At 42.7% G+C, this 23642-nt stretch overlaps 1 protein-coding gene and 1 pseudogene across 3 annotated transcripts in view; one reads left to right on the plus strand and one right to left on the minus strand.

Moving 5' to 3' along the window:
* Positions 1-23642, minus strand: part of BABAM2 (BRISC and BRCA1 A complex member 2) — a 434423-nt gene that overhangs the window by 34285 nt on the left and 376496 nt on the right. For all 3 annotated transcript variants that reach the window (XM_030858076.3, XM_030858078.2, XM_030858079.3), the window contains exon 11: positions 7213-7366. In XM_030858076.3, coding sequence (XP_030713936.1) covers positions 7213-7366 — 154 coding nt within the window. The remainder of the gene's footprint in view (positions 1-7212; positions 7367-23642) is intronic.
* LOC132598232 (serine/arginine-rich splicing factor 5 pseudogene) lies at positions 585-1722 on the plus strand (annotated as a pseudogene).

A 23642-nucleotide genomic window follows, 5' to 3' on the forward strand; every position in this document is an offset into this window, starting at 1 on the left:
TCTCTACCTCATACCACATCCCCAAATTAATTTGAGATGGGTCATAGAGCTAAATGTCAAACCAAAACCAAAGCTCCTAGAGAAATACACAGGAGAATCTCTTCATGACCCTGTGGAAGGTAAATAATTAAGAGGGTACAAAAATATTAACATAAAAATAAAACACTGATAGGGCTTCCCTGGTGGCGCAGTGGTTAAGAATCCGCCTGCCAATGCAGGCATCACGGGTTCAAGCCCTGGTCCGGGAAGATCCCACATGCAGCAGAGCAACTAAGCCCGTGCACCACAACTACTGAGCCTGCACTCCAGAGCCAGCGAGCCACAACTCCTGAAGCCTGGGCGCCTAGAGCCCGTGCTCTGCAACAAGAGAAGCCACCGCAATGAGAAGCCCACGCACCACAATGAAGAGTAGCCCCCGCTCACCACAACTACAGAAAGCCTGTGCGCAGCAACAAAGACCCAACGCAGCCAAAAATAAATAAATTAAATAAATAAAAACTAAAACACTGATAAAATAGATTTAATTAAAAATAAAAAATTTCTGCTCATCAAAAGATACTGTTAAGAATATGAAGAGTTGTGGAGAGACGTAGACGAGTTGAGTCCTGGTCTGCGGGGAGGCTGCCGGCTCCGTCACAGACTACGGACCTCTCTGGGTCTCAGCTGCCAAAGATCCTGTCCAGTAGGTGAGTGGCTCACTTTGAGGGAAAGGTTTCTCGGATTGAGGCTTCTTCATGGCCGCTCAGATCGCGAGTGGTCAGGGCTGCTCTCTGTGCGGAGGATGGCGTCCAATGAGCGCAGTTTATTCGAAGAAGTACTAGCCTGACATGAGTGGCTGTCGAGTATTCATCGGGAGGCTAAATCCAGCGGCCCGGGAGAAAGATGTGAAAGATTCTTCAAGGGGTATGGACGAATACGAGATATTGATCTGAAAAGAGGCTTTGGTTTTGTGGAATTTGAGGATGCCAGGAATGCAGATGATGCTGTATATGGACTTGATGGAAAAGAACTCTGCAGTGAAAGGGTTACAGTTGAACATGCTAGGGCTCAATCTCGAGGCGGAAGAGGTAGAGGACGCTACTCAGACCGTTTTAGTAGTCGCAGACCTCGAAATGATAGACGAAACGCTCCACCTGTAAGAACAGAAAATCGGCTTATAGTTGAGAATTTATCTTCAAGAGTCAGCTGGCAGCCTATCTGTGTCGTTGGCCTTATGACGAGGAGAGCCTGTGGGTTATCCTAATTGTTGTCTCGGTCACTCTTGGTTGGGCCTGGTTGACTTTGCCAGTCAGCTCCTACAGTGATCAATTGGCCACCTCTAGATCTGTGTTTGTCGGTCTAGACGTAATCGGTGCACTTCCTTGAAGTGCCAGGTTGCAGTGATCCCAGAGCGTTGATAACGTGATCTGATCCCTAAGTTGAGAGCTGTCTTCCTGTAACGCTTCCAAATAAGAGGTCCTGGTCAAAAAGAGTTCAAAGATACGAAATTAGGTGGTCGTTGGAATCCTGATCGCAGTAAAGTGGTCCTTGGTAACTACACAAGAGTAGAACATGTCTGCATCCGCCAGTAGTCTGCTAATAGGGAGGGCTGTGCGATTAAAGGCTTCCATCGATTGGGTAGTGTCCTTCAAGTGGGTGGTGAAGAGCCAGTTGGGCATATGTCATGAAGGTTTCTCCGACCGATTAATGGTTTGCTGCTTGACTAGCCTAGGGAAATAATAATAAGGGATCTCAAAGATTTCATGAGACAAGCTGGGGAAGTAACCTTTGCAGACGCACATCGACCTAAATTAAATGAAGGGGTAGTTGAGTTTGCCTCTTATGGTGACTTAAAGAATGCTTTCTGGAAAAAAAATAAATGGGAGAAAAATCAAATTAACTGAAGGCAGCAAAAGGCACAGTAGGTCACGAAGCAGGTCTCATTCCCGGACCAGGAGTTCCTTGAGGTCTCGTAGCCGATCTCGTTCCCGGAGTCGCAAGTCTTAGAGCCGGTCCAGGATCCGGAGCCGGAGCAAGTCCCGTTCTGTTAGTAGGTCTCCTGTGCCTGAGAAGAGCCAGAGACGTGGTTCTTCAAGTAGATCTAAGTCTCCAGCATCTGTGGATCGCCAGAGGTCCAGGTCCAGGTCCCAGTCCCGGTCAAGGTCCAGATCAGTTGACAGTGGCAATTAAACTGTAAATAACTTGCCGTGGGGGCCATTTAAAAAAAAAAAAATTTTTCCCAAACCATACTTGCTAAAAATTCTGGTAAGTATGTGCTTTTCTGTGGGGGTGGGAGTTGGAGGGGGGTGGGTTGGGTTGGGCTGGGTATCTTTGTAGATGTGGACCACCAGGGGTTGTTGAAAACTAATTGTATTCAGTGTTTTTGATAAGCCTTCTGCTCACATTTTTGTGAATGTCTGAAGTATACAGTTTGTGTATATTGACAGAGCTCTTTTATAACTAAAGCAAATTTAATTTTTTTGTACTAGAAAAATTTGAACATTTTAGTTCCTGGTTATTCAAATATGTTGATACAGAATTAGTTTAATGCCTCACTTAAACTAATTAATAGCTTTGGACACTTAAAAGAGCTCTAAATTTGCTTGTACGTAAAGGCTTAATTTGAGTTTTCCTTGTTAGGGTCAAGGGGTGTCCATCCACCCACCCTTTAACAGCCGCCTGGCAAAGACGTTAAAGCAGCTGTTTGTTATTGATAATAAAAGATTATAAAACTGAAAAACCAAAGAATATGAAAAGGCAAGCCATAGATTAGGAGAAAATATCTCTAACACATATTTCTGACAAATATATAAAGAACTTTTAAAACTCAATAATAAATAGACCAACAACCTGATTAAAAATAGGCAAAATTTGAACAGACCCTTCACAAAAGAAAACATACCAATAAGCACATGAAAATATGCTCATCATTAATCATCAGGAAATCAAAATTAAAAACACAATGCCACATCACTTCATCCCCTATAGAACAGCTAAAATTAAAAAGACTGATAATACCAAGTGTTGGAGAGGATATGGAACAACTGGAACCCAGCATATTGCCGGTGGGAGTATAAACTGGTAGGACTTCGAAAAAGGTTGTCAGTTTCTTATAAAGTTAATCATACACATACTCCCAGGTATCTACCAACAGAATTGAAAACATATGTCTATTACAAAGCTTATATAAAAGTTCATACCAGCTCTATTCATAAAAATCCCCAAATTGGAAACAACCTAAATATAATTAGCAGATGAATGGATTAGTACATTATAGTATATTCATATAATGAAATATTGCTCAGCAGTAAAAAAAAAGGAATGCCATAACAGATAACTCTAAAATAATTATGTTGAATATAAAAGACACAAAAGAGTACAATCTGTATTATTCCATTTATTAGAAGTATCTAGAAGAGGAAAAACTAAGACATGGTGATAGAAATCAGACAGCGTTGTCTTGGGGGTGAGGAGACTAATTGGAGAGGGGTAGAAGGTAACTTTGTCAAAACTCCACCAAAAGATACACTTAGGGACTTCCCTGGTGGTCCAGTGGGTAAGACTCTGCATTCCCAATGCAGGAGCCCGGGTTCGATTCCTTGTTGGGGAACTAAATCCCACATGCATGCTGCAACTAAGAGTCCGCATACTGCAACTGTGAGCCCACCTGCTGCAACTAAAAAAGATCCCGCATGCCGCAATGAAGATCCCGCATGCTGCAACTAAGACCCAGTGCAGCCATAAATAAATAATTGTTTTTAAAAAAGATACACTTAAATCTGTCCACTTCATTGTACGTAAATTATAAGTGTATGTCAATTACATGACAATAAATATCTTTAAAAGATATATGCAAAACCCTTGCCTTCAAAGGACTCACAGGTCCATTAAGGAAATGAGATATATACAAAGATGTGAAAAAATCAAAGAATAATACAAAAGAGATTTCAAAGCAGTATATGACCAACAGTCAACCAAAACTGGAAAGAGGGGAACGAGCTGCCTGCAAGTTAGCATGGATGGGAAAACCATAAGGAAGAATGTGGAAGGAAGGGTAGACCTGCAGGAGCAGAAGGACAGCAGGAGGAGAGCAGTGGGCACAGGCACCGTGGGACAAAGCAGAAGCTAAACCCAACGGTCTTTCACATGTCCACCCACTGACTGACCCTTCATATCAAGCCCATCAGTAGGGAGGAGTACAGTCTTGTTTTACACGATGAAGTTCAGGAAGGTTATAGCCCTGCCCAAGGCCACAGAGCTTATAGATTAGAACTTGTGATAGGAACTGGGGAACACATGACCCTGAAGCCTGTGCTCACCTAGCAGAGGGTAATTTACTTGTGAGGACAGAATTTGCTGAACAGTCACGAGCAAGAAGTACATGTCATAGGAAGAGCCCTGGCCAGAAAGTGTCCTTTCTAAATTCACATGCTTAGAATTTTGCTCTGCAGGAGGGAATAAACAGCTGACTCCACTCAAAGGGCTCTAGTGCTGTTCATAAACCGTGAGAGTGTTTATGTCCTGGGCAGAGCTCTCCAAGTGAATTATAGCCTTTTACGCACTGTATACATACAATATTTTCAGCAGGGGGTGTAAGGAATGCTGCAGCTGACCTTTCTCTCTTTCTGTCCTGTCTCTCCACCTTCTCCACCAAACTCTGGTCTGTACTGCAGGACAGTTCTCTGGTTGTGCTTATCCATTACCTGGCCTTCTGACACAGCTCAGGGAAGTTACTCAGGTCAATTTAAGAAGGAGCTTTTAAACTATTTCTTCTTCCTAGCATGAGCTGCTGGCTTTCTCTTTTATTACATTTAAAATGGATCCATCTTCATTACAGTAGAAAGCAGACTTTTTTTAACATTACTTCGGATGTTTTCTTTAGGCTGGTAAAGTAAAGCAAATGTCTCTTGCAACTCTGAACCAATCTGTTAAGATAAACAGGCTTCACTTACGATATTCCTATACTGAAATCATAGGCTTGTGGTCTGCAACTCCTTGAAGACTCAATTCATACATTCTAAAATGTCTACTTAAGAAGCGCGCGTGTGCGTATATGGACGCACGGACACACACACACACACCGAGATAGCTTTGCCATGGAAACCACAAAAACACATCTGGTTCAGACTCCACAGCACATACCACAAATAACAGCCCATCTTCTAAGGGCAGATCCTATGTATACACAGGGAAAGCCCGGAGAATTAAACAACTGCAATCCCTCAGATGTAAAGCTTACATCATAATCCCCCTTTTCAAGTTTATTTCAAGATAAGTCAGTCTTACTCATTGTTATTAGTCACATTTGCATATGTTTGTTATTTTCCTTAAATAGAATTTCAGACTTGGGCATCACAGACAAAAAGGAATACAGGGAGGACGGGCACACTAAAGGTTCAGGTAACAACAGCTCTGGATTCCACATGTGAATCTGGGGAGGTCTGGATTTCTAGAGAAAGCTACTCTGTCATTTAAAAGAGCCCCAACCCTGCTATGAGTGAAGGCCTTGTACTACAGAAAATATAGATGCCAGTGGGTACCTGAGGATGGAAATTGGACCCAGGGAGGGGAAGGAAAGGGCAAGAAGTCTTACCAATCAAGAGCATTCTAGGTCTGAAAGCCCAGGTTTTACTAGTAGGTACTTTAAAACCGTCACACGTTTGATATGATAAAGGCTTTGATCTCTCCTGTTGGGCTATAAATTCCATGAAGACATGGACAATTTCTAATTTATTTATCATTGTATCCCCAGCAAGGGGCACATTGCCTGGATCACGGTAGATGCTCAGTAAATACTGGATGAGCAATAAAGAGGATGCTGAATTGATATTCTTCATTCCTGTGATTCTTTGGATCTGATCATCCTTCAGCTGGGATCACAGGTGTGAGCACATGGCTGTACGGAGTGATACAGTAATAACCACCTGCCACTCTTATGATTTACTTTTGGAAACTATGGTGTTGATCCACTGTTGCTTCAATCTAGGAAGGCCATGGCTCGTGAAGACTGGTGTTCCAGATACCAAAGTCTTACCTATAAAACACTCTCTGCATTTACACTTACGTATTCCATATGACTGGTGAAAGCTTTCTACAGAGAGATTCATGTGCAATAGTTGTATCTCTAAATTCCAAGCTCCAGCTAACTTCAACCTTTATCAAATTCCCAACTTACTTCCATAGGATTTTAACAGTCCTAAGCTATCTGTGTAGCCATTTATTCAATCAAAGAAGACATAGGCCCTACTTTGGGTAATGGCTGCAGAGATGCAATGGGATATATAATTCACTCTGTTCCTTCAAAGACATTATAGTTCCATATGAAAAACTAGGTACTGGATCCATGTGTTGACTACTAGGCAAAAATTCTATTTGTTTACTGTCAGCTGAAGTTTTCCATTAAAAAAAACTGAAAGTAGCTGCCAATATTTTCTTCATCGACACCAGTTATTCCTTAACTCCAATTTCTACCTAGTACTTATTCTCTAATCTAAATAGAAAGGTAGAGGGACTTCCCCGGTGGTCCACTGGTGAAGAATCCGCCTTACAATGCAGGGGACGCGGGTTGGATCCCTGGTCAGGGAGCTAACATCCCACATGCCGCGGGGCAGCTAAACCTGTGTGCCACAACTACTGAACTCGCGCTTCTCAACTAGAGAGCCTGCGTGCCGCAAACTACAGAGCCCAAGTGCTCTGGAACCTGCTTGCCACAGCTACAGAGGCCACATACCCTGGAGCCTGCGTGCCACAACTAGAGAAGAGAAAACCGTCGTGCCACAACTCTAGAGAAGCCCGCACACCACAACGAAGAGCCTGTGCGCCGAAACTAAGACCCAACGCAGCCAAAAATAAATAAATCTTAAAAAAAGAAATAAAATAAATAGAAAGGTAGATTTCAGAAAAATCATATAATCCATTTAAAAAGTAAAAAAGGCAATCTACCTGAGGAGGCTAGATGAGGAGTTGGCTAACTTTTTCTATAAAGGGCCAAATAGCAAGTATTTTTTGCTTTCCAGGCCACATGTGGTCTGTTTCAACTACTCATTCTGCTATGGTTGCATGAAAGCAGCCATAGAAAATAAGTTTAAAAATGGGTGTGGCTGTTTCAATAAAACTTTATTTACAAAAACAGGCACAGGGCAGGATTTAGCCTCCAGGCAGTAGCTTGCCCAACTCCTGGACTAGATAAACAAAATGTTTCTATTTGCAAGAAGTAACAATTGATTCACTTACTTTGCTCTTTTGGCCATTTCATTTCCGTCCCATCTGGGGCTGTATGGATAATTTTTCTGGGCCTGGGAATAAAGCTGTCCACTGTTGGTAAAGTGATAGACGGACTGGAATGTGAGAGTCGGCTGGTCTCGAGGAAAAAACAGGGGCAGGTCAACTGCAAAGACAGAGGAAAGGAAAAGAAAGTTAGGGCTTAAATGCCTTTTAATACACTTTTGGGGCTAAACCTGAATGTTGGGTACAAGACTATTTGAACCACAAGTACTGGTTGAGGCTTAGGCAAAAGGTATGGAGAGAGAGACCAAGAAATACAAGGTGCCTTCCCTGTCTTCATGGAGTTTACAATCTAGGAGGAGAGGCAAATCACCCATAAATAAAAATTCAACCAATATGAGGCCTGATGTGCAGGTGCTGAAGGAAGCCTAGGAAATGGTGACAGAAGCTGGCCACCCCCAGCCACCTGACCTGCTGTGGCACTTACCTTGTCCACTATTCCACAGAGGAGTTAGTTGTATATGTGCTTTAAGTCTCCATTATATCAGAAACTCCTCAAAGGTGAGGCACTGTCTTCCTCATCTAGAATTCGATGGAGGAGGTGGGATGGAGACCATCTTTAAAGAATGGATTTGGAAAGGGGATCAAGAGGGCAAGTGATAATCTTTCTTTTTTATAGGATATGGCAACTGGGCCACCAGAAAAAAGAAAAACGTTATCACTTACTTCCAATCAAGCAGTGAATTTTGATACTCAGCAGTTTTACATTTTTCCATATGTGTTACCATACATATCTCCTAAACCAGTAGGAGCTCCTTAATGGAATGCAACAGGGACTACATATGTCTACTGTTGCAGTATAGACTGATTCTAATATTTGCTGTTAACAAGTATTATGTGCTTTATTTGTTCATTTTGGGATCCTTTAACTCAATTTTTAAAAATAAAATGACTTCCTTTAGTTGCGGCATGCGGGATCTTCAGTTGTGGCATGCATGTGGGATCTAGTTCCCCAACCAGGGAGCGAACCCGGGCACCCTGCATTGGGAGCGTGGAGTCTTAACCACTGGACCACCAGGGATCCTGCATGCTGCAACTAAAGATCCTACACGTAGCAATGAAGATCCCGTGTGCTGCAACTAAGACCTGGCGCAGCCAAATAAATAATTTAAAAAAATGACTTCCTGCTTTCAGTTGAGGCAAACCATCATTAAAAATGCAGACTGTTTCAATGGCACATGCCTCAAGGCATATTAATATGTATTTCTGTAAATGTTACCTACTTGAAGGACACAGAACAGGCACGTTAATTAATTTACAAAAAATAATAAGAAAAATGTGTATAGACTTTTATAGCTTTGCAGAGTACCTTTATATACTTTATCTGATTTGATACTTATAACTCCTTGAAGCAGACATTATTTTTACCAGCTGCATTTAACAGATGAACAGACTCCGAGAGGTTTATTAATTTGCTCAGGCCATAGCTACGCAGACACAGGACTCAAGTCTAGTCCTATGATTTAAATCCTAAGCTCCTTCTACTGGTCACATTGCCACCTGCTCTTGGGTTTACTGGTATCACCTGCTCACAACACACTCACTACGTCAAAATTACAATTTAGTAAGCTAAGGTCTCCCCTGTGAAGGAGGTATCGGCTTCAACTTTTCGGCTCCATGAGGCAAATACATGACAGAAAAATACATACTAGATAGTTATACATGTATCACCATGTCAGTGAGGGCGACATTTGACTTGGATTAGGCCCACTAAGTACCCAAAATGATTTCTTGAAGGAAGTTAGGCTTGCAGCAAACTTAAAAAACTGTCCAGTTGGTAAGGCCTCTTAGACGTCTAAGTATATCTGACTCTGACTCAGTGCTGCAGGGGGTTTCTGACAAATGAATCACACCACGACCAAAGAAAAGTGGCAAGATTTTGAATGTCCACTCTTTAATCACATTTTCCAAGTGCCTCAATGCAGTTTCAATACATGTCTATTTGTGCCAAAGCAAAGATGTGGTAACATATAGGAATAATACAAAACATGAAAAACAGAGCAATTCAAATGATAAGTCATTGCATTCAGAAAACCCTTTGGAATCCCTTCATCTTACAGAGCTTCATCTGTAATGTCTTCGGTCTTTTTGGGTGTTTTTTGTTTTTTCTTTTTTTTTTTTTTACATTTTCTTGGCTGCCCCACGTGGCATGTGGGATCTTACTTCCCCGACCGGGGATCGAACCCTCACCCCTTGGAATGGAAGAGTGGAGTCTTAGCCACTGGACCACCAGGGAAGTCCTGTCTTCAGTCACTTTGAATAAATATCGTTTTCTAAAACTGTTTATCTCTTTTCTGATCACTCATTTCATTTCCTCTCATTAATTTTAGAAAAATGCCTATTCACATATTCTTTCCTTTGATTTCAACTATGTTTCTAAGTTTCCACACATTAAAATGAGATTCAGATGAACCCCCAAAGCAACAGCAATAGCACTGGTGAAAAGTGTTTAACATGCAAGCTTCCCTTCAAAACAGCAATAATTTCAAATAATAAAATTCAATGGCAATAATATACAAATTCAAAGTAAGAACAGTCACCCTTCAGTATCCCAGCAATACAGATAATACCATAGGCTTCATGATTCTCAAGCTACCAGCTTTTTGGAGCTTTGAAATGCATTATATTTTTTGTTCCTGTTATTTTGTTTTCTAGAAAATGAGTTGCTGGAAGCTTTTTTGAAGTCAATATTAAAATTCAAACACAGTGGCTACAGGGGGCACAGTGGCTGTAGCGGGGGCAGGACTGGTCAGAGTCCCTCAAAGGTAAAGTCGGTAATCCACATATTAATTCACATATGAGAAAATAAAATTAGAAAAATATAAATACCTTGCTCAGCTTAACTAGGGTATATCCTGCCTGGACCAGTCAGCAGTCACTAAAAGGATGGCTTCTTTAAAAATGTTCTATGCATAAGAAGGAGTGAATAAATAAACGATTTATGAGAAATACTTTGCATTTTTCTTAGAAGAATGATTTGAATGGTACCAATTAGTCAAAATTTTAAAAAAACTAAAACTTGTTTTCCTTATCCCCGAATGTTTCTGACACTTCAGATTTTGCCTATAGGCTAAGTCATGATTTTCTGATGCATAGTAAAATAATGACTGGTGGGCCTTCAAACAGCTAACTTGCTTTATGGAACTCCCAAGGTTCTAAGCAGTTTGGGCTCATCATCTCAGCCATGTCAAATCTGAACATTTTAACCTTTGCTTCCTTAGAACCCAACCTGTCTACTAGCTCGGGTTTGATTCCCAGAGTAGAACCATTCCATTTGGTTCAGTTACTCGCTGTCAGTATAATGTTCACAACTGCTTCCTATTTCCTTCTTTCTGTATACAGAGACTGAATTTTGGTCAGCTCTCGAGTCAAAGAAGGCATGGTCCCCACCTGTTCAGTATAATTTCAATAACCATTTCTGAAGCATTACTTTCTTCAAGAACTTGTCGAAACAAGTCACATCCAAACACTGCTAATTCTGCTCAACCTGGGCATTTCACAGGAGTCACTCACGGGGCTCTGACACCCTGGCAGAAGGCAGGAACAATTAAGTTCTGCACCAGCTTGCCTCATACTGGACAGTGGCTGCAGTAACAGGTTCCACTGGTCACAGTCCCAGAGCTGGTGGTGCTGTCCAAGCAACCACCCTCCGTGCAGCTTTGAGAGGGAGCTGAACGCACTGATAAACTCTGCTGCCTCTCTCTAAACCATGCTGAAGTTCCGACAGTTTTACCTTCTCTAGTAAACAAGCGTAACTGCCCCTATGTGCTCATCCTTGCACCAGAAGAAGACTTCATTAGATTTATCTAAGTTCATAAGACTCTCTAAAAACTGCTCACTTCCCCCAAAACCTCAACAATGGAAAAGTGACACTGAACAGCCAAAAGAAAGGCCACACTGTGTATCTGACCCACAGGACAGCTGCCAGATACTCACTCAACATTTCAGGCATAGTTCTAACAAGTTTGATCATATGGTTTTTCCAGAAAAAAAAAAAAAATCTAATGATGGCAAGATTAGGGCAAGGGACATTAACACCAAGTAGTGATAATTAGCAGTCTGGCATAAAGCAAGGAGAGAGAATACTAACTAAAAGCAGACTTAGGAAATCAAAAAGCAGCCGAGTTTGGGGTGATTCAGTGTAGGAGCAAAAAGCTCCACTGTCCCTCAAGCTGTAACCATACATAGTGACATCCATTCCCAATCTCGGTAATATGGCCAGCACTCTTGGTTGCTTACCCAACAGCCATTCTCCATCCTTCTTTTTTACGGGCAGAGCCCTCCTCCCACCCCATAGTCGAAGAGTGCTGGGTATTCACTCCCTCAGACTTCCCATAAAACCAAGGTATAGAAATGTGACTCAGTCCTGCCAATGGGACCTGAGGGGAAGTTGGCCAGGGGTCTTCTGAGAAATATTTTCCTCTCTAATTAAAGACACATGTACGGAGAAGCCCCCATTTCATTCTTGCCTAGATCTTATCACGTGAGATCTTGGGACTTGGAGCTGTGCAACCATCTCATGACCATGAGCTTTTGGAAAGTCAGTCTGACATCACTGAGCTGAGAATTCATCATTCTCTGGTACTGCCCAGCTCTGGATTTCTTGTTATGTGAGATGATTACAAGCCCTAACTATTTAAACCTATTTAATCAGGTCTTCTCAGACCTGCAGTCAAAGGCAACTAAAGGAAATGTTATTTCTTGCAGCTTCTGTTCAAGGAGGCAGGATAATTGTATAATCTATTTCAGAAACATTTCCACCAAGCATGGTTAAAAACATTCAAGGCGCATAAATAGGAAAGTTTTAGTTGTCTGGAAAATTCAGTTATGTGGGACAGTTCAATCCTTGAAAATGCCAAACAAACGAGGGGTTAACCATAATTGCTTCCCTGGGAGTCACATCATCAAATATTTTCGTCATTATTCACAAGTCAGCCATTATTTCATTTCTCCAAACCTTCCAAACTCTATATTCTTGTGTTCTTGGGTTAGCAGGGAAGATGCTCACGGAGTCACTCTGTGGTGGTGATGGTCCCATTGCCACTTCCAGTCCTCTCAGGCCCCTCTGGTTCCTCGAAGCCTCATTAGGAGATAGTTTTAACCCCACGTTGAATGGCTGTAAACTTCCCTTCCAAAGATGATTCCCACTGAGGTCAATTCTTCCTAAAGGTAGTTTGTACACGTCTCATTCCCAGGCTGCCCCCACAGTGGGCACACAACCAATTAGGGAAGCTGCCGTTTATTTACTGACCACCCCGATCTTACTGACCACACGCTAAACCTCTGAGACGCACAGATTCTAACCACTAGGAAGTTAAATACCATACATTGCCTACAAGAAATATAAAAGTCAAGTTTTCCAATTCAGAAGTGTCCCTACTCAAGGCGTTAAAAATCAAATGGTGTCTCCTTTTACTATCACTGCCTTCCATTTAAGTGACCAAGGAGACTAAATATTAACCACATTTTATTAAACTGGTTTCAATTTTTCACTATCTTTTACTGATTTGATCACGTAAACAGATTACCTTTGGGGTTTTACTAGTATTACCAAACTAAAGCCTGAAGTTTCTTGAATTTTGCTGTAAACGCTAAAAATCCTAATATGGGAGGTGACAGCACGGTATGATGGAAAAAGGTACCTACAGCCTTTGGAGTCAGATAAAAATGGGTTCAATTGCTAGCCTCATTCATTTATTAGCGGTGAGACCATAGGCAAAATATTTCATCTCTTTGAATCTTGATTTTCTCATCTGCAAAATGAGGATAATAATTCTTATAGCATTGTTGAAAGAACTGAACAAAAAAAGAGCAGGTACTAAATAAACATTCCTTCTCTCCCCCTACTCATCCTTTTCCTTAGTTTTTTTTTTTTTAATCTGGCTTTATACACTCTTCCATACATGTGAAATTTCTAACTACAGCATAAATTTTCAGTGTTTAATTTTAACTATTTTGATGGATATCTTTCTAAACTTTGTACAGACTTTCACATCTCAGTAAATATAACATACTGAAAATAATTTAGCCTTTTCTCGATGACAGAGAACACATGAAAAAACCATTATACACAAGAGTCTCAAGTGTTAAGAAGACTTCGCTTGCTCTTTCACAAATACTCCCTACCAGACCCCCCCAAACCATCCTCTGTTAAAGAGTCGATGTGCCTTTAGTGTGGTACCGAGGTCCCCAGGGCTACTGGGATGTGCATGCTGCTTGCCCCCGACCACGAATTTTCTCTATTTATTTCTGTTGCCTTTTCTTAGCCAGCTCTCTTTCCTTTGCCACTTCTCACCAAGGCCAACTCAGTCTCAATATGGTCTCTCTTTCTTGCCTCTTCTCTTTGCCTTTTGTCTACTTCATCCCACATGTATCTCAGCTTCTGAAGAGTCAGGTACGGCTGCCTATCCATCCCTAGGACCAGGACCCGGCGTGGATCAGGGGCTGCACGATATGAAGTGATGCTGTGTGAGCTCGGGGTCGCTTTCCTCAGGCACTGTTCTGAGTTCAGAGACTGTCTCCTCCTCTTCCTTCTCTTGCTTTTGTTTGTTTCCTTCCGAGTTTACAGCTGCCCCAGACAGGTGAAGTTATAGGAAATCCGGCCTCTGCTTACATTGTGTTTAGCATTTGCTTTTGAGGTACTTTCTATCAATAGATACAAATTAATCATTTCAACACCCAATGAGCCAATCAAATAAAACTGTAAGAAGAATCTCAAGATGAAAGGGATGCCATAGCGCTGTCCCAGGAAGAGCCAGGTTCTCACACCTGCCCGCACAAACAAACCCAGGATGAATTAGGCTTCTCCCGCCACGAGCTCAGAGCTTCTCAACTGGACGTGAGCATCGGCATCACCCTGGAATTAACGTTGCAGATGCCTGGGCCCCATCTCAGACCTCTGGTTCCTGAAAATGCACCTTAAGTGACTCTGATATGCCTCGCCAGGTAGGAATCACTGCAAAGACTGAGCACTCCTAAGGATCGGGGCCATGAATTAGCACTTAGCACACAGCATGACACATTGCTAAATGCTTGTTGAACTAAAGGAAAGGAGCATTTAAGGGAAATGCAAAATTAAAGCCTCAAGGAGATTCCACTTCATACCCATTAGATTGGCAAAGATTTTAAATCCCAACAATCCTCAACTGTTGTCAAGGAAGTGGAACACTGGGATTTCTCATCACTGATGATGCAAACGTCAATTTCTATAACCTCTTGTACAGTAAAAGCGAAGATGTACATACTTCATAACTCAACATTCCTACTCCTAAAATACTGCCGCATGTGCATAAGAAGGTAGTTAGGAGAAGGTTTGCTGTAGCAATGTTTGTGATAACAAAAATTGGAAACATCTTCAAATGTCCATCAACTGGAGACTGTGGTACATTCCTCAATGGAAGACCTTATAGCTGTTTAAACAAATGAGCTAGGGCTACATGTATCAACATAGATAAATCTCAAGGACATAATGTTCAGTGAAAAAAGCAATTTATAGATGAACATTGTTAAGTATATACTTACAAAGTCCAAAAACATGCACACATTATTACACACTGTTTATGAATGTCTATGTGGTAAAAAGCATAAAACTGTGCACAGGAATGGTAAACACCAAATTAAGGATAGTAGTTCCCTCTGGGGGTAACGGGGAAGGAGAGAGGGACAGGAATGCATCAGGGAGGGTTACTCAGGGAGCTGCAACCAATTTGATAATGTGCTCTTTCTTTAAAAACAAAACAAAACCAAACCAGAAGCACTTATATCAAAATACTGAGATTTGGCTAAGGTGGATACACAGTATTTGTTTTTGTACTTTTTATATACTTGAGTAGGCTTTAAATATTTATAATTTTTAAAAGTTTTTCAAAAAGCAAAGACACATGTTCATAGCAGCAGAAAACAGTCAACATGATTCCATTTACATAAAGTTCAAAACCAGGAAAATTTCATGATATATTGTTTATGGACATATGTTAGGTGATAGAACTATTAAGAAAATCAAGGGCACAGTTGACATAAAATTGAGGGTAGTGGTTACTTCTGAGAAGGACACGCTTAGGGCTTCTAGGATACTGGTGTTATGTTCCATTTCTGAAGTCGGTGGTGTGTTTTTTTTTAAGATTTAATTTAATTTATTTTTGGCTGCATTGGGTCTTCGTTGCTGCGTGCAGGCTTTCTCTAGTTGCGGCGAGCGGGGGCTACTCTTCGTTGCAGTGCGCGGGCTTCTTATTGTGGTGGTTTCTCTTGTTGCGGAGCACAGGCTCTAGGCACTCGGGATCTAGAGCGCAGGCTCAGTAGTTGTGGCTCACGGGCTTAGTTGCTGCGTGGCATGTGGGATCTTCCCGGACCAGGGATCGAACCCATGTCCCCTGCATTGGCAGGCGGCTTCTTAACCACTGCATCACCGGGGAAGTCCTGGTGGTGTTTTATTAGTTTCTAAAGTACATAGGTATGTTTTATATGTTCCTCATATATATATATACATATATATATATATATTCAAATAAATACTATTTTTAAAAATGAGAGCATTTATAAAACTAAGAGGGTCAGGAAAGCTGAATGGTCTTCATGGGAAAAAGAACACCACAGTTGTAAAGAAAAATAAAAAGCACAGAAGAAAACTGCATAAAAACTGGACTACAGCTTATACAGGCACTAAGAAGATGTAGATTCTCTCATGAGAACACTGTCAGGTTGGCAAAATCAGCTGGTCAGCTGGGTCCCTTCTTTTCTCCCAAATTTACTGAGTGGAAGGTAGGGTGCCAGGGAGAACAAAGGCGTCCATGCCCTGAGCATGGGCGGGAACAGGAGGCCCGAGAAAGGGGGAGAAGCTCCCACAGTGAAGCACGTCGGACAACGGCTGAGGCGTGAACATGGTGTCCATGCAGAGGAAGGGGGACCCTGCTTGAAGTGGAAGCTCTGCAGACGACATGCACTTTGAGTCGGTTCTAGAAGGTTAAAAGCTGAATCAGAATGGGAGTCTGGGGGATACTCCGTAGAGAGGAAAGAAGTCGGTAAAGCTTCGATACTGTGTAGACATAACAATTTTCCTTTTTTATTTGGCTCTTTTGGTATTGTATATATTCAATTTAGAAAAGCCATAACCTGCCCTCTTTTATCAATCATGCTTTCTTTTCCACCACTGCCCTCACCTTGGTACATGCGGAGAGCAACAGGTGATGCAAAGACGAAGGGAGCTGACGCTGGCCTTGGAAGCTCGTGGCCAAGCTGCTCTCCCTTCCTGGAGGGCCCTCCTCCCTTTTCTGGGTTTATCTGGGTTTCTTCTCATCAAGACTCAACTTGTAGGAAATGCCTCTGTCCTAGAACTCTGCATGGGTCCAGCTCATACTCCTGAACAAGGCCCCCTCGGGGCTGTCCTCACCAGGAGAAAAGGAGAAAACCAGGGGCTGAGGTCAGGACCGAGGGGTCCCCAGCATGAGAAACCTTCCCTACCCCAGTGCTTCTCTGTCTGCTTTCCCTGGTTCATCCATTCCCTCACCCGTCACACGTTTTGTGAGCACATCCCATGTTGCAGGCCCCATGCTACACCTGAGGACCCACGCTTCCTGGAAGTGGATGGTAGGTTACACTTCGTGCTTCCTGCAATGCCACCTGGTTTCCGTGTCCCCTGCGGTTGCGTCCCGTTTGGATCCTGTGGATCCTGGCATTTCCTCAGTCCTGGCTTCTTGTTCAGTCCCTTCAACCTGCTCTTGCTTCTGTGGCCTTCTTCCAGGACACCTCTCTTGCCTGCTCTGTCACTCACTGAGTTCTCCATCCTCCACATCCCCATAGCCCAGCCTCGGCTGAACTGCTAACAATGAAGTGTTCTTGTTATTTTATATCCTCCGCATGTGAACACTGGGCTAGACACACAGCAATTAGTTGCTATGTATCTACGGACTGACTGGCAGAGATCATAAAAGTGAGGAGATGTTGACTGCACTAGACATGTAAAGAAGGAAACATGTGGGGCTTCCCTGGTGGCGCAGTGGTTGAGAGCCCGCCTGCCGATGCTGGGGACACGGGTTCGTGCCCCGGTCCGGGAAGATCCCACATGCTGCGGAGTGGCTGGGCCCGTGAGCCATGGCCGCTGAGCCTGCGCGTCCGGAGCCTGTGCTCCGCGACGGGAGAGACCACAACAGTGAGAGGCCCGCTTACCACAAACAAACAAACAAACAAACAAACCAAAAAACAACAACAACAAAACAAGGAAACGTGTTTCTATGAGATGCAGAAAAAAATCTAGCAAGAGAGAACGCCATAAACAGCATTTAATACTGTTTAAACTTCTATCTTTAAAAGAATGTAGTCACAATAAATAAAGTCCTGGCCTGGGAGGATTAAAACAGAAATCTGGCTAAATTAAGGAAGAATTTGATTAAAATAATTCTTAAATAAATTAAAATATATTCAAATGCAAAATCCTTGGTATTTAAAAGCTGGGCAAATTCTTTAAAGAGTCATCGGCTTTTAATTTCAAAAATTCATGGATGGTGTACCAAATGCAAATGATTAGAAGGAAAGGACAAAATTTTTAAAAGTAGCAGGACCGACCCTGGTCCATTTAAATTCCAGTCTTTAAAGATTAGAACATCCTACCAGGCACAAATCTGCAAATATGAGACTACTCCAAAGTGAAGGACGACTAACTTGGCTTTATGAAGAAAAAAAATTTTGAAACGAATCTAGTTATTTTTATTTTTGAAAGGGTCTGGTTACAAGCTTTATATCCTAGAGAAAACAGCAACAAGTATCTAATTTGATGAGCATTCATGGAGCAACTACTTTGAGCTGGCTCTAGGGAGGCCAAGCTGACCAAAGCCCGGTCCTCCCCCTGACAGGACAACACCAGCATGCACTTGACCGTCACTCTACTCAGGCAGGGAAGCGATGGTGAGGGTTATAATAGAGATAGTAACTGCCTGGGGTGTGGGGTGGAAAGATAGTCCATCTAAGGGCTTCTAGAAGGCTTGTTAGATAAGCAGGGCCTTGAAAGATGACCAGGATTCAGACAGGCAGTTGCAGTGGGAGGGTTATGACGGGGAAGGGAGAGAGAAAGGTGAGGGAATTCCAGGCAGAGGGAACAGTGTCGAGCAGTCAGAGCAAAGGAGATGAGGGAATGCGGGTGATCAGGGTAGAGGGAATACCGGCCCAGAGGACAGGATGCCGGTGCAGAGAGGCTCTGGATACAGACGCCAAACTGTGGAAAGTCGTGAGCACAAAGCAAAGGAGTGTGGATTTTCTTGCGTGGGCACTGCTAGCCTTGAACATTTCTAGGGGAGATATCCCATACCACCCACTCTGGTGGGTCAGAAATTGTCCTGTAATTTAAATACCCCCAACACGGTAGAAATCTTCTAGAATGGAGAATGTTTTGGAAGGTATAACACATAAATCAAAAATGTTATTATTTATTATTAGAGGAGCGCAGTCATTCACGTCTCAGCTTGGGAACCGATTCCTCTTTCCAAAACATCCCCTAAGACTTACTAGTGCATCCCTTACAGTCAAAGGGAGGCCCTGTGTGGCAAGCCTGAGGATGGCCTGTAACCGATTTACAGGAGTCTTCCGTTTTCTCTCAAACAACTCTGCCTTTCTAGGCGGACAATCCTTACCGTGGGGCCTGAGATTTGGGATTGGGTGTAAGATTGGGGTGGGACATAGCTTAGGTTAAATACATGTCAGTGCTTGGAAACCAGGCCCCTCAAGAGTGATTTTGTGTTTCCTCATAAGACAGGGTTAAAATCCTGGTCACCATGTCATTCCCCTATGCAGAAACCTACATGAACTTATTTTTTATTTGTGTATTACACATGCCAAACATCCTCCACTCCAGATTTATACTGTGCTGGGGTATCAAAATTACAGGAAAATGTCTGACCCGCTAGATTAGGTGGTTATGGAAACGTTTAAAGATAAGCCATTCCATTCTTTGGTTGCTTTAGGTTCAGTTCCATCTGGTGAGATGGACAGGAAAGAGCTTATCTCGGTGAGGCTGAATTGTCACGTGAAGAACATGTGCTCTGGAGGTGGCAACCTAGGTTCCAGTGAGAGGTTGTATCACGTTGGTAGATTAACTGAGCTTCTTTCCTCATCCATAAAACTGGAAAAACTCCAACCTCCAGGTTGAAAGTAAAGCAGGTGGTACAACATCTGGCACATAGAAAGTGCTCAATAAATAAAGGTTGGAGCCTAAAGGAATGTAAGAACAGGATGGTACAGTGGAAAGAATACGATCTTTGGAATTTGACAGATCTGGGCTTGATTCCTAGTCTACTGGTTATGACCTGAGTGACCTCAGGCAACTTATTAAACTCTCTGAGTCTAGGTTTTCTCATCTTTAAAATGGGATAATACCTACCTTGCAAGACTGTTGGGTGGTTTACGTGACATAATGAATATACATAGAACACTTGGCACATAGAAGATATTCATAAATGATACTTATTATTACTCACTTTTCTCTTAGAAGCAATTAAAACAAACAGACCTGAGTCTATATAATTTCTTTTTCTAACCTGACTCCCAGCTGAGAAAATACAACCCATAGATTAAAGGTAGCCAGGTTCTTTCAATTAAGCTTCCAAGTTAGTTCTGCCCATCATTTCACGTGGAGCAAATTCAGGAGTCTTTAGGAACTCTTCATTTTTAATTCTATAATCTTCTTCCTTCAAACTAAAAAAAAAAAAATCATAGCTCTGGAGAATGTAAGGTCAAATGGGTTTTGCAGCAAAAGTTGACCAGAGACCAGAAAACATTTGAACAGAGGGAAAGCCTGATGAAAACTTGGTCAGTTTTCCTTTGTGCTTGGATAAAAAAGACCAGAAATGTAATCAATCTTTGTATATTTCAAGATTCCTATTTGGTCCGTGAATTATCCAAGTTTTTGTTTAGTTGTTTTCTGGCCATCTCCTTAGTCATTATTTCTTCTGTGAGAAGGGCCGGGGGATACAGTAGGAGAATGGAAATTAATTCATGCTCTTCCTTGATAGCAACTCCCCTTAGAAATTTCACTTCAGATGAAAGTATGATCGCTGTCTAAAATGATGTTTTTAAACTGTCATATTCTCCTAACTTGAATTAAAGAGAATACATTGTGAAACACAAGGTGAGCGTGTTGAGGCAAACCCTTGAGTTGCTTAACTTGTACATCCAAATGTAAAGGAATAAGATCATGTTCAAGCAAAGGTATTGGATCACCGTTCTCCTAAGAGAACCATATTTGCACTCAATAACTGGAAGCTCCAAAACTTTTTTCTTCCTTTTTATTGTTTTGATTGAAATCTTTCTAAGGCAGCCTTCACATTTACTTCTTCCATAACCCCCTTTATTTTTTAAAAATAAATTTATTTATTTTTGGCTGAGCTGGGTCTTTGTTGCTGCGCACGGGCTTTCTCTAGTTGCGGCGAGCAGGTTTCTCATTGCGGTGGCTTCTCTTGTTGTGGAGCACGGGCTCTAGGCGCGCGGGCTTAGTTGCTCCGTGGCATGTGGGATCTTCCCGGACCAGGGCTCGAACCTGTGTCCCCTGCATTGGCAGGAGGGTTCTTAACCACTGTGCCACCAGGGAAGCCCCATATCCCCCTTTAAATGACTCAAAGTCGCAATTATGAACATTAGCTCTCAGAGTGGGCCATACAGCCATGACATCAGGCTGAACGACGCAAGTGTGTCTAAGCGTCTAGTGTCTGTTGTCTATAGTTTCTTGGTTCCCTCCGCCCCCATCTCCCGGCTCAGGCTATAGGTTAGGCTATACCTATATACCACAGACCTTCTCTGGACAGTTAAGCTGCTAGGAACTACGGAACTAGTGCACCAAACTTATTAGCAGGTGTAAGAGTCAGGCCTGAGGTCCCTTTGAGTGAAACACACGGACTGAGTGAGACCTCTTTGGTCTATTCCCTTCCTTTCGGCTGTGTTTTTTGACAGCTAGGCTTTCAGGGCAGAGCTGAGCTAGGCAGGTGAGATACTTAAAACTCTCCATGTCTTATCACAACAGAGGACATACTTGTTAAATCACAGTTCAGAAAGGGGCCTTGGAAACCATCTATCCATCTGGTAACTGAGGAGCCTGTGGTACAGAGCGGTGAGCTGCTTGGGCAGCTGACAGAGAACCCCAGGTCTTGATCCCGCATCCAGCGAGCCTCACTGTCTGACGCCCCTTGTGACTTGGCAAATCTCCCTGTAGGAGGAACGTAACCGCAGCTACCAAAGCTGCTTTTACAGTATGACTTTGGGTTCTCTCTTAACCCAACTCTGAAAAATCTCTTGCTAAAAATTAGGCATGGTGGTTTTTATTTTTGTGTTCCATTCCTTGGTTTCTTTCTTTCTTTCTTTTTCTTTTTAAATGCTAAGAAAAAGGAAGGAAGTCAACATTTACTGAATACCTGCAACGTGCTGGGTGCTTCCTGCCACACGGTTCTCTCTTGCCCCTTTTTACGAGGGAGTAAGGCCATGCGCGTGGCAAGCCCAAGCACTTTCCGGCAGCCGTGAGGAAGAGATGGGGCCAGGCTTAGCCCTGGGCCGTCTGGGTCTGAAGCCCGTGTTCTTTCTACCACAAGTGCTACAAATTAGATTTACTGCTTGTTTCTGACATTCTGGAAGGAGTTTCTACTCAGGGGCATTTTGGCTCATCTGCCATCTCAGCCAGGGGTTGCTACGGGCAAGCAACGTTCTCTGGCCATGAATCAGAAAGCGCACAGAGGTCTGAGACTGACCCGCACGGCCACGACAGACCTAGAGGAGGGACAGGATGTGTTGTTTGTCCAGAACTTACGAGTTATTCCCCTGGGTACCATGAGCTCAGACTTTTAAGAATTTTTATTTTTGATGCTTTGATTTCCTTTTGATTGGGAAAGTATTTTATGGTCACATCTATGGGGTTTTAATGGCATTTGACGCTGTTGCTCAGTTCTGTTCTTCTCCCATGATTTCCACGACACCGTATTGATCTGTACTTCCCTTCCTTTTAAAATGTTTACCGTCTTCTTTTCTCCATCCGAGTAACAGCCCCTCACAAAGCTCAGGTGAGGGACTATTAACCCTGGAGGCTTGGCCCTCAGCCTTCCTCCTTTAGAAAGTTCCAGAAAGCCCAGTCTCTCAATACCCTCTGATGCCTTCAAAATCTCCACATCCTTCTCTGACTGCTCACCTTTGCAGTCTGAGAATCCCAGAGGCCTGGTGAATGCCATAATACAAGCTTTTTGGTTTAAATGTTTTCATATATATCGTCTCATCTGTGATGTTCAAGGGGGCGTATTATCCCATTCACAGGTGAGAACACTGAGACTCAGGAACAGAAGGAAGCTCATTGAGAGTTCCAGTTGTGTGACAGAGCTGGACCTTGAATTCAAGTCTTTCTTCAGATTTTAACCCCCTGGTTCTGACATCGTCAGGATGTTCTGCTATCGGCAGGGGAAGAATCATGCCACATGTCTGAAATAAAAGCCGTAAGCTTGTTCCTCGCTCACCCTCACAGACTGGGTCTAATATTCGACCAAGCTCAGGACCTCTGAGTCAACTCTGACTCTTCATCCTGCTGCTTCCATTTCTGGTAAGGCTCACTGTTGGCAGCTCGTCCTGGAGAGGACTGTGCACAAGGCGCTGTCCCACCGGGAGGGAACTGGTGGGGCTCGAGGCGCATCTACTTCCATCGTGGACAAACAGAAGTGGGAATGTATATTTTTTAAAGTACCAGTCCACTTTACACAGCTGAATATACTTTTGGTTAAGCCTAAGAACAACTGCATTAGGCCTCCCATGCCAACCCTTTTAGGTCAGCTCCAAATACTAATCAATTCACACCTGAACTAATTCAATAAGCTTTCTCAGCATCCAGGAATTGCTTCTCTACCTGTCCTACAAATTGGTGCCAGCTTAATTACCTTAATTCTACCCCCTGTTCTAGCCTATAGGGACTAACCAAGGTCTCCTGGATAAAAGTACAATTCTTACATGCTGGTGTGGGCAGCTCAGGGAAGGCCTACATAGGTTTTCCTTCTTAAGATGGTGGGTGTGGTGCAGCCCATCAGGCTCCAGTTAAGACTAAGGTGATGAACACAGAAGCTGAAGCTCATATACACAGAGTTGAAGGACAGATGAAAAGAATCAGATTAGGAATAAAAAAAAAGGGAAGATCCAAAGGGCTTTAACATAAAGTACCTTAAACCTGGTCACACCTTAGCAGAGCCTGATGTGGACTCAACAGCTAATCCCTTCTCATTCAGCCTGCCTGCACTCTTACTGTAAAACGGCCATTCTCACCCACCCCACCTTATTCTTGACTCTTTACCAGTACTCTCTATGATGGAATTATCTTTGTTTCTATAAGCCAAAGGGGTCACTTTAGGTATGTTATTAATGGGTTGAATGGAGAAATA

The sequence above is a fragment of the Globicephala melas genome, chromosome 12 (genome assembly GCF_963455315.2).
Source record: "Globicephala melas chromosome 12, mGloMel1.2, whole genome shotgun sequence".
NCBI classification, from domain to species: domain Eukaryota; kingdom Metazoa; phylum Chordata; class Mammalia; order Artiodactyla; family Delphinidae; genus Globicephala; species Globicephala melas.